This window comes from Oryza sativa, chromosome 4, assembly GCF_034140825.1.
Source record: "Oryza sativa Japonica Group chromosome 4, ASM3414082v1".
Lineage (NCBI taxonomy): Eukaryota > Viridiplantae > Streptophyta > Magnoliopsida > Poales > Poaceae > Oryza > Oryza sativa.
The window spans coordinates 7,005,955-7,023,713 of NC_089038.1; the positions used below are offsets into that span (position 1 = coordinate 7,005,955).

At 41.3% G+C, this 17,759-nt stretch overlaps 2 protein-coding genes across 4 annotated transcripts; one reads left to right on the forward strand and one right to left on the reverse strand.

Moving 5' to 3' along the window:
* Window positions 1-1,278: 1,278 nt before the first annotated feature.
* LOC9269491 (amino acid transporter AVT1C) lies at window positions 1,279-15,261 on the reverse strand. 2 transcript variants are annotated; one of them, XM_015778360.3, is made up of 12 exons: window positions 14,812-15,261; window positions 13,108-13,460; window positions 4,994-5,208; window positions 4,872-4,895; window positions 4,267-4,447; window positions 3,781-4,000; window positions 3,556-3,691; window positions 3,318-3,337; window positions 2,740-2,882; window positions 2,593-2,636; window positions 2,446-2,508; window positions 1,279-1,606 (listed from the first exon to the last, which is right to left on the reverse strand). In XM_015778360.3, the coding sequence occupies exons 1-12, from the start codon at window positions 15,042-15,044 to the stop codon at window positions 1,511-1,513; spliced, it is 1,728 nt and encodes a 575-aa protein (XP_015633846.1). In that variant the 5' UTR covers window positions 15,045-15,261; the 3' UTR covers window positions 1,279-1,510. The 2 variants fall into 2 exon arrangements, with proteins under 2 accessions (XP_015633846.1, XP_066166181.1); XM_066310084.1 differs by having other exon boundaries at window positions 2,740-2,878; window positions 3,314-3,337.
* Window positions 6,012-11,267, forward strand: LOC136356335 (protein MAIN-LIKE 1-like). Of its 2 annotated transcripts, XM_066310083.1 has the most exons (7): window positions 8,580-8,719; window positions 8,818-8,908; window positions 9,000-9,857; window positions 9,943-10,151; window positions 10,257-10,551; window positions 10,628-10,726; window positions 10,796-11,267. In XM_066310083.1, exons 2-7 carry the CDS (start codon window positions 8,819-8,821, stop codon window positions 11,171-11,173), a joined length of 1,929 nt encoding a protein of 642 aa, XP_066166180.1. In that variant the 5' UTR covers window positions 8,580-8,719; window position 8,818; the 3' UTR covers window positions 11,174-11,267. The 2 variants fall into 2 exon arrangements, with proteins under 2 accessions (XP_066166179.1, XP_066166180.1); XM_066310082.1 differs by lacking the exons at window positions 9,943-10,151; window positions 10,257-10,551; window positions 10,628-10,726; window positions 10,796-11,267 and having other exon boundaries at window positions 6,012-8,719; window positions 9,000-9,192.
* Window positions 15,262-17,759: the final 2,498 nt, after the last annotated feature.

Below are 17,759 nucleotides of genomic sequence, written 5' to 3' on the forward strand. Positions count from 1 at the left end.
GATGTCACTCTGCTCCTAGATGTCGCTAGAGTAGTAATTAATTGCATAGACACGGTCTCTAGGTTGTTAATTACCAGTGATTGCTGCGTATCCCACAGTTCGTTAGAGGCTGGTGTAGAGGTGGTGATAGCCCCCAAGATCACCGTAGTCCTCCCTGTCCGGGTACGAAGTAGAGCGTGTTCTGGTAGCAGCAAGCAAGCCAGTGCCTGAAGTATTGAGATAGGATTAAATTTAAGCTTTCTGTAGACACTGTCCTCACTTAGGAAATTCTCTCTACCCTTTGCCCATCTTTGCCTTGTGTCATTGGATGAACTTGAAAAGGAACTAGACACACATGTTTCCTGTGGAAAATCGATGCCTTGGAATAGTCCCGGGTGAAGTGCTACATCGTAGCACCCTGCGCCTGTGGATTTTATTTATGACCATAAGAAATACCAACACTTACCAGTATTGACTCTTGCTTATTGATTATTTTGCTGCTTAGGTTGAGTGATGCGGGAATCATGGATCTTTAGGATAGTTCTTACTAGGTGTCTATCCCTAGTCGGTTTGCCTGTGTGGTAAGGGCAGGCAGGTTTTCCGCTGAACTTCTATTGACCGGTCAACTGCATATAGATGATTTAGACCAATGTTTCTAGCTATTCTTAAGTTACTTTAATTCGTGCCTTCATGTTTCTGATATCTTGGCTAAGATAACAGTGTGAAGCTAGCAACCTCCTGAGACTAGCCGATCACAAGTTAGAGTTTTGAGCAATTGAGATGGTCGTGAAATTTAGCGATATGAGTCAAGTCCCCTGATGTAATACATTTGGTCGTCACCTTCGAGTAGTTTGATGGGCATATTTTAAGTTGAAGTTGACTGTCGGGCTATTCCATCGAAGATCTCCTGTGCTCACTACTCGGTGCTTTGGGTTTTATGTTGTGTTTGGTGTTTCGCATGCTAGATCAACGATGAGGTTGGATGGTTACTACTATTATTATTTAGGTTTAATTTAATATCCCATCCAACTAAATATTTCATGTTGTCATACTTAGTAGCCTACTCAATATCTAGCCCAGGTGTCCTGACAAGAGTTGAATCCATGGAAGCCTAATGGCGATGGTATTTTTTAGATAAATTAACTTGTGATGGCATTTTGTGGGACTAACATTCGTCGATGGCAAAACATGGAATAAGGTTAATGGCAACACTTAGAATATCTCATGTAACATTGCCCCCTGTAAAGAAGTTACTTGACACTCGACTGGAGAATGACACACACGAAATGGACAGTCATGGATACCAAAAAATGATGCATGTCAAAATTGAATATGCCAACCTTACCATGACTAACAAAACTTACACAAAGAAAACCAAGGTGGGTTCACCCTAATGTCCTCCCTTTTGCAAAGCACCTCAGACTAATACACCTTTGAGATTACATACTATATAAATATATATATAACTTTACATGAAACTTGCAGAAAACATTTCTTCTAGTAGAAACAATGATGCTAGAAAAGCATGCATTCACTTGTAGTTTTGGATTATCTTAGATAAAGATGAGTATGTGCCCACACCAGCACAGCAGAGCCCAACAACAATGATGAATACACATAGCAGTACCTGCAAGAGATGGTATTCATGTTTATTAAATGGCATATTTCCAAAAAAAATGAGCTTGAATATTGAAATTATGGGATTTTGGTTCTTGCATATACAAAAAGAATGCTAATTAGTTCCCACTGAAAAATCCAGATTGAATTGGTGAATAGCGACGCGTAATTAATGAATATCCTTGAACTCTTTGAACTAGACAGATCAGTCTAAATTATAAGATCCATTTAATCTTCAGATTGTTCCATTACCTGGATTACTATATACATATATGTATTCATCTATTCCTGGCAGAGCATACTAATATCTGTTGCATATTGTGAATATGATCAAATTAGTTTCTTGCAAATATGATCGAATTGTTTCTTCTTCAAGCCTTGTTGACCTGTTGTAAGAAAATTAAGGAAAGCTTGAAGACTACTGCATAATTTACTTGGAAACAGTACAGGATCTTTGCAGCTTGTGTTTGTCTGCATAGTCATCTGAATTGATCCCCAAGACTTCCTTTCAATTAGTCGGGAAGTAATTAAGCATTTTCAACACAAATTCGCAAAAAAAAAAACAAACGTTGCCCAAGCTGGAGTTTTGATGTCGTCCACATAAGGTGAGTAAAATTAATTGGTTGCATGCTACTGAGCTTTTGCGAAATTCCCCATTGGTTTTATGACAATGTATAGGTATCTGTATATTGACCGGCGTGTAATTTAGATAGTGGGTGGTAGACAATCAGACATGGGATGAGGTAAACTTTCAGCAGTTGGAAAACTAACATAGTAATAATTTCTATATTGAACAACTATCAAATTGAAGTATTTGAGCAATTCGATGAAAATAATTCTTATTTGTACCTGATACCAAGTCACTGTTCTCCTAAGGATTGCCAAGAAGCATGCACATGGTAGAATATACGCCTAAAACCAAAAATATGTATATATAAATGGTATAAACAGCATGACTAAGACCCAAAAAAAAAAACTGAAGGAAAGATAACTCACCACAAACATGGTGAGGAAGGACCCAACTAGTGACATAACAAGTCCTGAAAGGGCTCAAAAACATCAATTAAATGTGAAGATTAGAACAGAAAATAAGCAACATAGTCATTTTGGAAAGTACTGATATAAGTGATGAGAAGGACTTACCGAAGAATGGAACAGAGAGAGCCACAATGAGGGAAGATAGCACAAGTGCTGATCTAAGCATGACTATGTTTGAGTATGTCTGTCGATTAGGAGGTAGCAACTCCTCCATACTAAGGGCAAGAGGAGTCATGGTCAGTGCATATGTGGTTATTAGTTAAGGATATCCAAACTGCTTCCTCCAATTCATATTTAGCTTTTGTCCTATGTCAAATTTCTCTAACTTTGACTGAGTTTACAAAAAAAATTATCAACATCTACAACATCAAATTAATTTGTTTCATTTAATCCACTGTGAAATATATCTTTTATAGTGACTTTTTTGTTATTATAGATGAGAAGTTTGACTTATGACAAAAGCAAAAACGGCTTACAACATGGAACAAAGTATGAAACAACATTATGAGAAACTTGAATTAAATATGCTTTTTTACAACCTAATAAATTGAAAATCTTCTTATTCCGTATAATTGAACTAGCTATCTATTAGTTTGTAATGAACTGCCAACATGTTGTTCAATAATGACAAAGTAGCGTGGGAAAATAGGTGTAAAAAAGACAAAATAACACAGTAAGGATATTTAGTTATTGGATTTGTCACCTGCAAGAAAAAGCAAAGTATACACTATCAGTAGAGTACAATATTCCTAATAACAACATTAAGTATTAGAAGCTATACCAGATGTTACAGAGAATGCTAAAGATGACTGAAATAAAGAGTCATACATAACTTAATTTTACTCAATCATACAAGTGATGCATTTATGTCAACATTGTACTAGATGTCATAGCTTCCTCTAATTTAGACAAGAACAATACCGTTGTCCAGACGGCAATCTTGGAAGCTACCAGATTAGATGGCAAGTTCAATGTGAACTGAGATTCTGTTGATTCACCAAACATTATGTATCCCATAATTGCAGCACCAGCAAACAAAACAGTAGATAATGCAATGCTGTCAAGAAAAAAAAACATAAGCAAAGCTTGGCATCACTGTTTTTTAAAGAACTTATGAATCACAGACATTTGTTCTAGGGTTATTACCAGGTGAAAATAACAGCAGGGAACTGGCTGCGTTTCTTCATGGAAGAGTAGATGTTAGGGAACACTCCATGACCTGAGTAGCAGTAGCCATACAACCCAACGGCAATGGGAATTCCTGGGAGATTCAGTGCTGTCCCTTCATCCTTGGCCTCAATGTGATCAACAAGTCCAACCCAGAACAGGCAAGCAACAATGACTATAGATGCAATCACTCCTCCAGCTATAACAGAATGAACAAGATGAGATCCAAGGCACATTGTGCACCCCTTTTTTTTCCCGATTATATGTATGCGCAAACACCACACTTGCACATCCGTTTGGTGTGTGTCCACATATACTCAAAGTAACAAATACCAGCAGCATATCCTTGGCCCACTATTTTTTTTTTTTTGAAAGAGTACTTGTGTGTGTGTGTAATATTCAATAAGTTCAAGTTTTGCAAATATATTTGGTGAAACAAAGGATTCCGGTGACAAGTGTTGATACCTGAAATGAAGCTTAGACAGCTGAGATCGCGAAGCCAAGTTGTTGGCATGACAATCAGAGTAGTCAGGATTGCGAATAATATATGCGCATTTATTGTAAATGTCCCAATGGTCAGGTGTGCATTGGGGAACAACTTTGACAAATTATCACTCTCTAATATCAGATACTCAATGCAACAGGCCTGTAGAGAAACATTAGGACCAATGAATATGTTGCCAATATTCTGTACAAAATAAAACAGAATGGTTCAAAGTTCAATTCATCTGTTCTTTTTAACACTACAATGTAGAATGCTTTACGGAATAAAGTTGTTCCAGTCTTAACATACAATTCTGGTATATTTGATTTATGATAACCTTTCCAGCTTCTATTCTTGCATAAATTTCAATTTTCAGTAGGGTTAATGCTTGACTTTCTTTTTCTGAAACCAAATTGCTCCACTAAACTCAATATTCTATTACAAACCATTTAGTAATACATTAATTTAACTCTTTCTGTAAATTGCGTTACTAATTTATTCGGGAGAGAGTAATGTTTTTATAGCATCAACTAATAATCTAATACAAATACACAACTAAACTGAATTGTCAGTAAGAAGTACTTACAAACAGTTCCATGTATAGAATTACCTGCAGGTTGAAAGACATCAGAAAATCAGAGTTACCACAGAATCATCATCCATGGAACAACACAATGAAAACATAACAAATTTAAACTGACAGTTTACCGAGATGACGATGCGACCGGTGGTGCCGAAAGCTGCGTGGCCAATGTCCGGGTAGGTCTCAAGGCCTTCCTTGCTGTCCAGGCAGCGTTTCAGCAGGATGCCGGTGTACCATGCCAACACAGCCAACAGAGCCAATATAATCAGCCCAAGCCAGCCACCTTGCTTGACAGCATAAGGCGTTGATAGGACCCCCACACCACACAGGACATTCACTCCTGTATATCACAGAATTGAAATAGAGAATCATATTGCTGGATTGACATATACTGTAAATTTTAACAGAGTAATTGATCTTCTCAGTTCTCACACAGACCTGGAATTTCAACTGTAACAGATGAACTGAGGCTGCAAATACTATATGAGATTCAACTTGTACTAGACATTAATATATTCAAAACCTAGAGAAACTAATTCAGCAGTGAAACTGTGTTCTTCTGTAAGGAAAATGAATTTTTGTATGGTGTTTGGTATAATTACAGTCTGAAATTACACTAAGCAGATGGTAGGATTTAAGTGTACTTACACTCTGAAAGTCTGTTTAATAGAAACACTTTCATATTCATGTTTGCAATGAGGTGTTTCCTGAGAATGGAAAGTCTTGTATATGGAAAAAAATATCCAAATTGTTCTATAATAATAAAGAATGTCTCATCTTTTAAGAAGAATATAAGGCTTATCCTTGTTTTTCTAAGTTATTTAGGTTTAGTAAATAAAATTGTTCTATTGATTTAGAAAAAACACTAAATCCATACTCATGTCACATAATCCCTTGGTAAAAATATTTGATGTTTAGGAAAAATTCAGTTATGTTTTTTTAAAAAATTTTAACCATCAACAGTTCCTCAAATGCTTATTTTAGAAATAAAAGAAATGATATACATAAATTTGTCTCGAAAAATACTATCACAGTATCATAAATTTACTAGATTTAATAAACTTATTATTGCAATATAAATTGAATATTGGAATTTCAAAAGTTTTACTGAATCTTATCCTAAACATCTTGGATGGACCGAGGATAATGTGGAGATTCGTTTTTATGGGAGATACGATGTTGGTCAAGGGCATAAGTATATATTAAATGTGATAGGTCAGTTGGAATGGGAAGTTTACTTTGATTTGGTAAAAGAGTCTCAGTTTAGATCTCTAGAGGTGTTTGCATCAAAGTTAGTTCGTACCGTAGAAAATTTGGATCTAAACAAATCTCCTTCTTATCATTACGTTGAGAAGAATTTTGTGACATATTATTCTCGCCGTGGAGGGGGTGCAAGTAAGAGTGAGTTGGTACGAGAAGACTTGGAGGGTGAAGGAGAGAAGAAGAGACCTTTGCTTGGAAATGATTTATGGGAGGCAGGACCATCAAAGAGACATTGCGGTACTGATGATGTGGATGCAGCGAGGGTGATGAAAAGGGAGTTAGTACAAGAGGGGCTTGATCTAAGTGAACATTTGTCGGCGAGTATTCATTGGTCGTCGTACGGAGTCAACCCTGAATACCCGACAGAAGTAGCAGGCCAATATGTGAATCCAGATGATTACTTTTATGTCGAATTGAGTGGTGGTCACGATTCTGTCTCAGTAGAAGTCAATAGAGATGATGTTGACGAGGAGGCAAGTGTTGAGCAATATGATGTTGAATTTGCTGAAGACTCTGATGATGACCGTCCATTCCCTCCACTTACTAATAATGACAAGTTAGCATTAGAGGAATGTCGTGCGTTTGAGAAGGTGTTTGGGAGGAAGCCGGACATTCCTGAGTTTAGGGACCTAACACATGCCCATGGTGCACTAGTAGATGGCGGCATCAACCTAGATCAGTTGCCAGAACCATTCCAGGTGGATGGTCTCAGAAAGGGTTTAGAGTTCCCATCCATGGTCGCATTGAAGCTATGGCTCCAGGAGTACGCCATCGTGCACCATCGTCCATACCGTGTTGTCAATTCTGCCGCAAATAGGAGGTACACTGTTAAATGTGAAAACCCACGGTGCAAATGGAAGGTCCATGCAACTAAGAGGTCTAGTGGCACGTGGAGGATATCACGGGTAGGTAAGGAACATAGTTGTGCTACTGCCGAAGGTTCAGGGAGCCACCGGCAACTGACATCAAAGTTCATAGCAAATAGGTTATGCAATGCCATAAAACTGCAACCTACACTCTCTGCTTCTGCGTTAGCTTTGTATATATTTGAGGTTTTCCAGTATAGGGTGAAGTATGGCAAGGCTTGGAGGGCACGAGAGGAGGCTATGAAGCTCATTTACGGTGAATGGGGTGAAGCGTATGTCCGTTTGCCCACTTTGCTGCAAGCCATTAAGCAGAGGAATCCCAGTATGGTCTACCACATCGATACTCATCCTGATAGGGTTGTCAACGTTGATGGAGTGACCAAGAAAATTTTTATGCGTGCATTCTGGTGCTTTGGTCCTTCCATTGAGGCTTTTAAGCATTGTAGGCCAGTACTAGCTATAGATGCAACCTTCCTAACTGGGAAATACGGTGGTGCCTTGATGACTGCATTATCAGCTGATGCGGAGGACCAACTTGTACCTTTAGCTTTTGCCTTGGTGGAGAAAGAGAATTCACGAGACTGGTGCTGGTTTATCGATCTTGTCCGACGGGTTGTGGTTGGGCCGCATAGAGAGGTTTGTATTATCTCAGATCGACATGCTGGTATAATGAATGCCATGATGACTCCTGTTCCAGGATTGCCATCGGTTCACCACCGGTGGTGCATGAGGCACTTCAGTGCTAATTTCCACAAGGCCGGTGCGGACAAGCATCAGACAAAAGAGCTCCTAAGGATATGTCAGATTGACGAGAAGTGGATATTTGAGAGGGATGTTGAGGCACTAAGGCAGCGTATTCCCGAAGGTCCTCGTAAATGGCTTGAAGATGAGTTGTTGGATAAAGATAAGTGGTCTCGTGCATACGATAGAAATGGCCGCCGGTGGGGTTACATGACAACCAACATGGCCGAACAGTTCAATAGCGTGCTAGTTGGTGTTCGTAAGCTTCCAGTGACGGCCATCGTATCATTTACGTTCATGAAGTGTAATGACTACTTTGTGAACAGACATGATGAAGCTTTGAAGCGAGTCCAGTTAGGGCAGCGTTGGTCCACCAAGGTTGACAGTAAGATGAAGGTGCAAGAAAGTAAGGCGAACAAACACACTGCAAGGTGTTTCGATAAGCAGAAAAAGACATACGAGGTCACAGAGAGGGGTGGTATAACGCGTGGTGGTGTTAGATTCGGCGCAAGAGCCTTCAAAGTTGAAGGTGAGGGGAACTCATGTTCTTGCCAAAGGCCATTGCTCTACCATATGCCTTGCTCACATCTTATACACGTTTATCTGATTCATGCAATTGATAAGGAATCTCCCAACCGAATGCCGTATCAGTTCTCTTCAAGAGCCGTTGTGAACACATGGGCAAGTCGCTTTGAGCCATACCTCGACCCCACACAGTGGCCATCGTACGATGGTGAAGAATTTGTTGCTGACCCAAATTTGAAGATTAAAACAAGAGGGAAGAGGAGATCGAAACGATTCAAGAACGAAATGGACTCAGGTCTGGGTGGTTCTGGAAGGAAACCACCTTCATGCGTTCAACTTGATGCTGCGCCGGTGCAAAATAGATGCTCGTTGTGTCACCAGGAGGGTCACAAGAAAACTAAGTGTCCTAAGCGTCCAAAAAAGAAGAAGTCCAAAAAAAATTTAAGTGTTAGGGAGGTAAATATTTTGTTTTCCTACTCATGTTCTCGCATTCATTTTCTTTTAATATATGTCACATTGGTAACTAACGGTGAATTTATTACTTTTTCATGTAGGATGGCCGAGGAGGGACAACCGCCGACTTACCCAGCCTTGGAGGCGTACTACGAGGCCCGTCATCGCGGGGCTGCGATCGAGGCGGGGAGGGTATGAATCGGCATTGATTCACTTGTGCATAAGTATCGGTAGCGTGTATTTGACATTATATTAACTAATTGATTTACAATTGCTAATGCAGGTACTTCAACCGCTCCGAGTCAGAGCTCATGCCCCCCCAGTGTTCGACGATAGGTACATCCCGTACCTAAGGGCTGCCGGGTTGCTCGGGGTGGCCTTGGTCGTGAGCAGAGGAATGCCAGTGTTCAACGCTCCTGCGTTGACAGCACTTGTGGACAGATGGAGGCCTGAGACACACAGCTTCCACCTCCCCAGTGGTGAGATGACCATCACTCTACAGGATGTGGCTATGATCTTGGCCCTCCCATTACGGGGGCATGCCGTGACGGGCAGGACAGATACTCCTGGATGGCATGCACAAGTGCAGCAGCTGTTTGGCATTCCACTGAACATTGAGCAGGGGCAAGGGGGGAAGAAGAAGCAGAATGGAATACCCCTGTCTTGGCTGAGTCAGAACTTCTCACATCTTGACGACGATGCTGAGCCATGGCGTGTTGAGTGTTATGCCCGTGCATACATCTTGCACTTGTTGGGAGAGGTTCTGTTTCCTGATGCTGGGGGTGACATTGCTTCGGCGATATGGATTCCTTTGGTCGCCAACCTTGGTGATCTGGGCCGTTTCAGTTGGGGGTCAGCAGTGTTGGCGTGGACATATAGACAGCTCTGTGAGGCCTGTTGTCGTCAGGCACCATCATCCAACATGAGTGGTTGTGTGCTATTGATTCAGATGTGGATGTGGTTAAGACTACCGGTTGGAAGGCCTAAGTGGAGGCAAAGCTTCACTCCTTGGCCCTACAATGAGCCAGACATGGAGAAGACAGTGGCCTACCTTTTTGAGAGTACTGCCACTGCACATGCTCACCGGGATGTGGCATACAAGCATTATGTCAATGAGATGGACTGCTTGCAGCCTCAACATGTAAGTACTTCCAATATCACTTCTAGTTAGACATTTACTTCTTTAATTGAGATACTAACCAACGACATCTCTTCAACTTTTGCAGATTGAGTGGTTACCATACCACACAAATGAGGCTTCAAGCCTGACCCTGAACTCGATGTGCAATCGAGACTCTGACTATTTCATGTACCAGTGCCCATTGATTTGTTTCTGGGCAGTTGAGTACCACCTTCCGCACCGTGTCATGCGACAGTTCGGGAAGAAACAAGATTGGCCGGTTGAGGACATCTCAACTGGAGTTGAATTACACAAGTAAATATTTCTTATCTTTGTTTGCTTTCATTGTCAATGTTCAATTTTGTACCATTTAACCCTTGTCGATGCTCACTACTATTTCATCACCTTCTACTTGTCTAGGTATGACAGGGTGAGAACAAAGAAGGTGAAAGACTGGGGGCTAGAGCATAATAGATACATTGATGAATGGAGAATAGCCGGAAGGAACGATAGGTACATCGAAACTATACACCAAAATCATCTTTTCTCAGAGTACCTTCGTTGGCTGCATAGGACATATAGACTGTTCCTCCGCCCTACTTGGACGGAAGCCGACATAGAGGATGACCGCGACTCCGATGAGGGGCGGAATCCCTATGATGTCCGGACTAGAGTTGGATATCAAATGGAGCACGCCCCACTTAGAGACAGAGTCGTAAGTTTTCTTGCATTTGTCAAAGTTACTTACATTTGCACCCTAGACCCTAACATATATCTTTTCACGCTTTCAGTCGAGAGAGCTCCTCAGGAGTGTGAATGAAATGGGGCATGCCCTCCAAGCTCCGAGGGGTGGTGAGGACACGGAGAACACGCTCCGCAATGTTTTAGAGGTAAAATTTATTTAGCACTTTGCATTACTTGAGTTATGCCTAACAAACTTTTTTTTTTTTGAAATGCAGAAAGTTCGTCAAAGGTGCCGGAAACTTGCAGCAAGATTAGGTTGCAGGTCGGTTGGATTGGACGACGTGTACCAACCGGGGAGACTACCACCACCACTACCTCAATCCGCGCGTCCAAGTACTGCTCGACACTCCATCAGGATAGAAGAGCGTGACGGAGTTGGTGGCTCGTCGTCGTCACGCATTAAGCAAGGGAGGGGAAAGGGGAAGGCGCCGGCTCCACCTAGCGACGACGATGACGATGAGGACGAGGAGGATGAGGACTACGTCGCACCAGACGCCGAGGAGATAGACATGTCACAGCTTCCCGACGCGCCTCAGGGGACGCAACCCACGCAATACAACTTGCGATCCACTCGGGCAGCGAAAAAGAGGTAAAATGAGCTTACCATTCTCAAATGTTATTTGATTTCCCTTATTTTGTTTTTAAAATGTTTTAAACATTGGATTTTCAAATGTAGGTATACTCCGGGCTCGCAAGCAATTCGGCGCCAACGGAAGAAGTAATTTGTATGAAGTTAATTTATTGGTTGGTAGTATGACATATGTGGTGCACTATGTGATATAAAATGTGATGGACTATGTGAGGAATATGTGATGGACTTTTGACATTGTTTCATGTGTGGAATATAGGATGGACTTTTTGCATTGTTTGATGTGTGGGATATGTGATGGACTTTTGGCATTGTTTAATGTGTGGAATATGTGATGGACTATGTGAGGACTATGTGATGGACTTTTGGCATTGTGATTTGTGCAATTGGAACCTGTTTTAGTCTGTACGAATCTGTGAATTGTGATTTGAATTGCGAACTGTGAATTGGTACATTTGTGCAATATGGATCTACAATTTGCAGGGAGGCAGAGGGCGGCGCCAACCACCCTAGCGCCGAGGTTGAGAAGGGCGGCGCCAGCCAGTGCCGCGAGGCAGAAGGGTTTCGGGCTGGGGGAGGGCGGCGCCAGCTACCCTGGCGCCGTGGTCCATGAGGGCGGCGCCAGCCGAGGCCCGGAGGCAGAAGGGCTTCGATGGGTGGAGGAGGGGGGCGCCAGCCACCCTGGCGCCGCGGTCGGGGGGGGGGGGCGCCAGCCGTTGCCTGGAGGCAGAACAGACTTGGCGAAAATTTTGGGGGGGGAGAAAGTTGGTGGGGCCCGCAGAGGAGGGGCGCGCCAGCCATGCTGGCGCCGTGCTATGAGGGGCGGCGCCACTTTGGCTGGCGCCCCCTTCGGCCTAGTCAGCACCTCCATGACAGCCCTATTGCCACGGTGGCACGGGCACGGCGCCAGTGTGGCTGGCGCCGCCATGTTGGGGTACGGCGCCAGCCACTCTGGCGTCCCAAAAAGAACCATTTCCGGTTTAAGTTTTCCCAGGGGTCTATTTGTAAAATAAGTTTTCAAAAAGGACCAAATTGTAAAAATTTCAGCATTATTTTTAATCCGCAGATCATGCGTCCAGGTTCAGTGGTTAATTGAGTATGACATGATCTAGTCTATGTTTTTTTTTAAAAAAAAAGAAACATAAAATTGTACGCATGAAACATAGGCAAGCTGGCAAACGGTGTTCTGTACACGTTTAATGTTGATACTCTAATAATGAAGTATTTCTGTTCACCCGTAGTAAGGTTAGAATGAAGAGTCTCCCTTGGAGGAAATTTTTATATAAAATTACAGGAATAGAGAAAACACACATAACTCCGTCCCAAAATATAACAACTTTTAGCCTCAGAATTTATCCCAAAATATAATAACTTCTTCACCACATTATCTTCCCAACCAATCACAACCCTCCACCATTCACTTTTTCTATATACCTCCACTACTCATCCAATCACAACCCTCCACCATTCACTTCTACCTACTTTATTAATAACCGTATCAAACTCTAAAACTTATTATATTATGGGACGGAGGGAGTAGAATTTTAAAGTTTGATTTTCTAAGAATGAAGTAGGGAGTTTAATTGTCCTCTCATAATCATGAAAAAAAAGAAATAGACAAGGAAGTAACACAGAAAACCCCAAAGGGCCTATTCATTTTGGAGGAATTTCAACGCATAGGAATAGGAAAAATAAACGAATAGGATTGCATACACGCTTTAATCCATAGGAATTTTTCCATGAGGTTTGTGTGGATGAAAAATTCCCTTTGTTTTCTGTATAGGAAAGGAAAACTTCCTTTGGTTTTCCTATATTTACATTCCTATGACCCCAATGACATTCATATGAATTAGTATTTAGGAATCTAAATGCTTTGAAATTCCTCCAAAACGAATAGGCCTAAAATTAATTATCAAACCAAATGCACCCAGAACATACCGTTCAAGACGCCCTGAGTGTAGGTGCACTGCCGGTAGGGCCCAACCTCGTGGTGTCCAACCACCAGCGGCTTCTGATCCTCGGGGATCTTCTGCAGAGACGACGGCCTCCTCGGCGGCAGGAGGTACTGCGAGCTCTTCCGGCCATCTTCGTGCTGCTGTTGCCGGCGGTCACCTTCGTCGTCGGCCGCCGCCGTCGTCGGCAGCAGTGGCTTGATGAGCCCGGAGATGATCTCCGGCGGCTTTCCCCGGAACGAGGCGGTCAGGAATGAGTTTGATAGACGGCTCAGCGTCGGAGTGCCCAGGAAGCTCAGGTTCGGGGATTGCACGCTACTGTACATGTCAATCGACTGCCTGTTGATGCATAGAAAGAAAAAAACATGATCAAATTCTTGTGATTCAACGTTGCTTATTAATTCTGAGATTGAGCTATGATGGAAACTGCATTTGAACATTTAGTGAAGAAATTATGCGTGCTTGTTCTGGTTCATATAAACGGAACCAGAGTTTGGAATTTCGGTTTGGAATTTCGGATCTACTTCTGTTTAATTCTTGGTAGGAATTTACTCTGGTCTAAATTTTTTGATTTTGTTTCACTGCAACGAAATTTGCGCATACACAGCAAAAACTAATTTCACTGAAAATTCCATTTTGATATTTCTGAAAATTTTCGGAAATTTCAGTCGCCGTGTTTCGTTTTCTTAATTTCTTTCCAAAATGTAAAATACTATATATTCAGAACAGATAAAAAATTGGCAAAGGCGCCGATAATATTGATCTGAAATTCTGAATATTCAGATTGCACAACGCCCCACTGATTCTCTCTCCTTCTCTCAGACAAAATTATTTTGGAAGAACAGATGGGGACCAACTGAAGCTGCCAAGTCAGCACCAGGGACCACAGGAACAGTGACACGTAGCACCAATTCCAGTACTAGCCGTGACACGTCACTATCGTGGGCCCACATGTCAATGGCTTCTGCAATCCACCTATAGGTTCACCAACACGTGTCCTCACACCCCGATGCCATCCCAAATGGCTACTGCATATCCTGAATATTCTGGCCATCATAGGCCTATCAGGATCAGAAGGCATCTGAAATATAATCAACTAAAATTTTCGAAGAATATGTCATGTGGTATGTCTATGCCAAATAAAAATGTATAAATCATTGTTCTTAGTTTCAAACTGTTCTTGCAGAGACTCTTTTAGTGTGTTTGGATAATGGGATAAGAATAGTGGGATTGGAATAGGGAAATGGATAAAGGGCTATGATAAAACGAGGGAGGGATAATGGATGGCTAGGATTAGAAGAAACTCTTTGTTTCCCCAACCCATTAGCCAAACAGGCCTTTGTGTGCTAGTAAAAAGAAGTTAGAATCTAAATTTGTATTTTGCTTTTCTACCTACCAGATGTTCATTATCCAAGAAACGTACCAAATGAGTTGTTGAGAAACAACAGAAAAACTGCCATACTTTCTTTTTTTTTTTGAAAAAAGTGTTGCATTGCAAAATTCACAGTTAAAAAAAGTAAGACTAGTGGTGATTAATTAGTACGGGATGGCAAACTGAACTCTCCAGAAAAGAATGGAAAAGACTGAAATTATTCGACTGTAAACAGAAAAGTTTGGACTTTTATTGACGCGTGGCACTGCGAAAGAAAAGAAAAAAATATAAAGAAGAAATGAACTTGCGTCGGCGAACCTGTAGCTCTGAGGCCACTGCTGCGTATAGGAGCTGGGCTGGCTGCCGCGGCCGCCACCGCCACCGCCGGCGGCGGCGACCCGCGGGGTACCGCACGAAGACGACGAGTCCGACCCGTCGTCCGACTCATCGCCGCCGTGGCCGCGACGCTTCCCATCCTCGACGGCGGCGGCGGCGTCGTCCTCCTCGTCGCTGTCGATGAGGAAGCTCCGGTCCGACACCGAATTGTCCATCTCTCGCAGTAGACCTCGTGCTGAATGCAAATGCAAATGCAGCAACGATGGATCGGGGGGAGAGAGAGGGAGAGAGAGACACTCTGTGTGTGTGTGTGTGTGTGATGAGGACGGGTTTATATTGCGGCGGTGTGGGCGCTAGCCGCTTAGCAAGCGGCCGGGATGCATTCAGTGGCGGCGACAGCGGTCGAACGTACTAGAGGTGAAACGAAACAAACAATAAGATGAGCATGTGGTGTTTATTAACCGAGGCCATTATCCTTAGTAGCAATGATGTCGAATTAACCTATTACTCTCCCTCTGTCCCAAAATAAGTGCAGCTATGAGTTTCCGTATCTAACTTTAATCGTTCGTCTTATTTAAATTTTTTTAAAAAAACTAAAAAAAATATGTCACGAGTAAAGTACTATTCATCTTTTATCATCTCATAACAATAAAAATACTACTCATAAAAAATTTCAAATAAGACGAACGATGAAAGTTGGACGCGAAAACTTATGGCTGTACTTATTTTGGGACGGAGATAGTACCAAATAGAAGACACGATACTATGGATTTGGATAGTAGACACGTCTACTCCCTCCGTCCCAAAAAAAAGGCAAACCCTGGGTTTGCGTGTCCAACTTTGACTGTCCGTTTTATATGAAATTTTTTTATAATTCGTATTTTTATTGTTGTTAGATGATAAAACATGATTAATACTTTGTGCGTGACTTGTCTTTTTAATTTTTTTCATAATTTTTTCAAATAAGACGAACGGTCAAACATTGCGCACGGAAACCAGGGTTTGTCTTTTTTTGGGACGGAGGGAGTAGATTGATATGTCCTCACCACAATAATTTGTAGTTTTCTTGATGACCACATGATATCATTGGCAGTCAAAAATAGTCATCAAGTTTAGTCATTGTCTTAGCGGTTAAAAGTTTGTTACTCTCTTCGTCCCATTTTAAATACATTCATCAGTTTCCGTGTCTGATTTTGATCGTCCGTCATTTTTTTATGATTAGTATTTTTTTCTTTTTAGATGATAAAACTTTATGAGTGATTTATGTTTTTATTTTTTTTTTCAAATAAGACGAATGATTAAGGTTGGATATGGAAACTCATGACTACACTTAAAATGTGACGGAGGGAATATATTTTAAGATGGATGTACTATTTATCATCGCTGATCTGCACTTGGATAACTAACAATCTAGAATTATTAGATTAATTATGATGAATGAAAGCCTACTACTTGTGTTAATATTTAGTATGTAATACGCTTTAATAATATGACATGTATTTCAATATTTTGTAAAATTTTGAAGAGAAATATAAATGGTTAAAGTACAAATATAAATAGCGCTAGTTGAAGAAGCATCCACGTGAGTAGTGTCCTAATGATATTCCGTTGGAGTAGCATGGAAGGGTGAGGGTGAGTAGCATGGAAGGGTGAGGGTTGCTTATAATTTGAGTCTCATGATGCCCATCCTTTATACTCAAGTTTCATGAATTTTTAAGATAAAAAAAGTTTCATGAATTACTTTGATTTTTCTCTATTTCCCACTAAAAATCATGAATTCTGCTACTCGATCCCTTCATTTTAAATTACATGTCGGCCTAATTCTAGAGTTCATTTTTTTTCTAACTAAAATACTTTTCATTTTCATATTCCAATTAAACACTTTAAATGTGAATTTCCTTTTATATCCTTTATTAATGCAGTCACACGTCAATGTAGTCACAGCTCTAATGGACTTATTTCAACTAATAAAAGTTAACGACTACTGCAGAAAATTCAATTGCGTAATCTACTTAAGGAATGGGTAACAATGTAATTTGTCATATTTTTTTTGTGGAATTTGCTAGAACAATAAGTAATTTTAAATCAAAGGGGTAAATAAAATAAAATCCCTTGCCAATGTGTAGTTTTACTGGTGTACATGGTCTCCTCACAAAGTCCTTGCCCCTATTTCACGCGAGCCAACATTATTCTGTCGATTTAGATTTCGCTGGTGCTATATATATATTTTGTAGAATTAGTCAATTCGAAGTAATTTATAATGTATTTTTTTTCTCTCTCTCTCTCATGTGGAGCAAACCAAGGGCATGTGACTTTGTAACATGTGTGGTCTGCCACCGGCCGGTTGCAATGGGTGTTGTTTGGTTGCAAACTTGCAAGTGCAATACGCCCGAGATTGCAATAGCTACTTGTTCTTGGCCTCATTTGGGTGGCTTACGTTGCGTTCATTTTTCGAATGAGATGATTGCAATATGCATGGATTCTCCAGCTCTTGTGCATTGGCTTTAACTTGCCCTTTGCAGTTGATTAGGGCCGCAAAATACAGGAGTGTGCGCCCCTGTGAATGTGAGGTTTTGAGGTGTTGGGCTGTCCCGGTTGCAATAGGTATTTACGTTTCTTTTTCTCATCGAGAGTAATCAGAAACACCACGGTCATACTCACACTGCACAACACCACACATCTACATATGTGGACGCCCTCGGCATTTAGTGCAATTGCAAAATATTAAGGAATAATTGCTCTTTTGCCACTGCTGGGCGTCCTATTTGGCAATATGCCACTGAAAAAGAGCTAATTGCTCCAATGCCACTAGAACGAGAAAAAAATCATTTGAGATGCCACTGCCGTTTTGTTCCGTCGATGGCCGTTAACTGCTCGGTAAAAAAATAGGGCCAACTGTTCCAAAAAAAATATTAAGCATTTACTATATG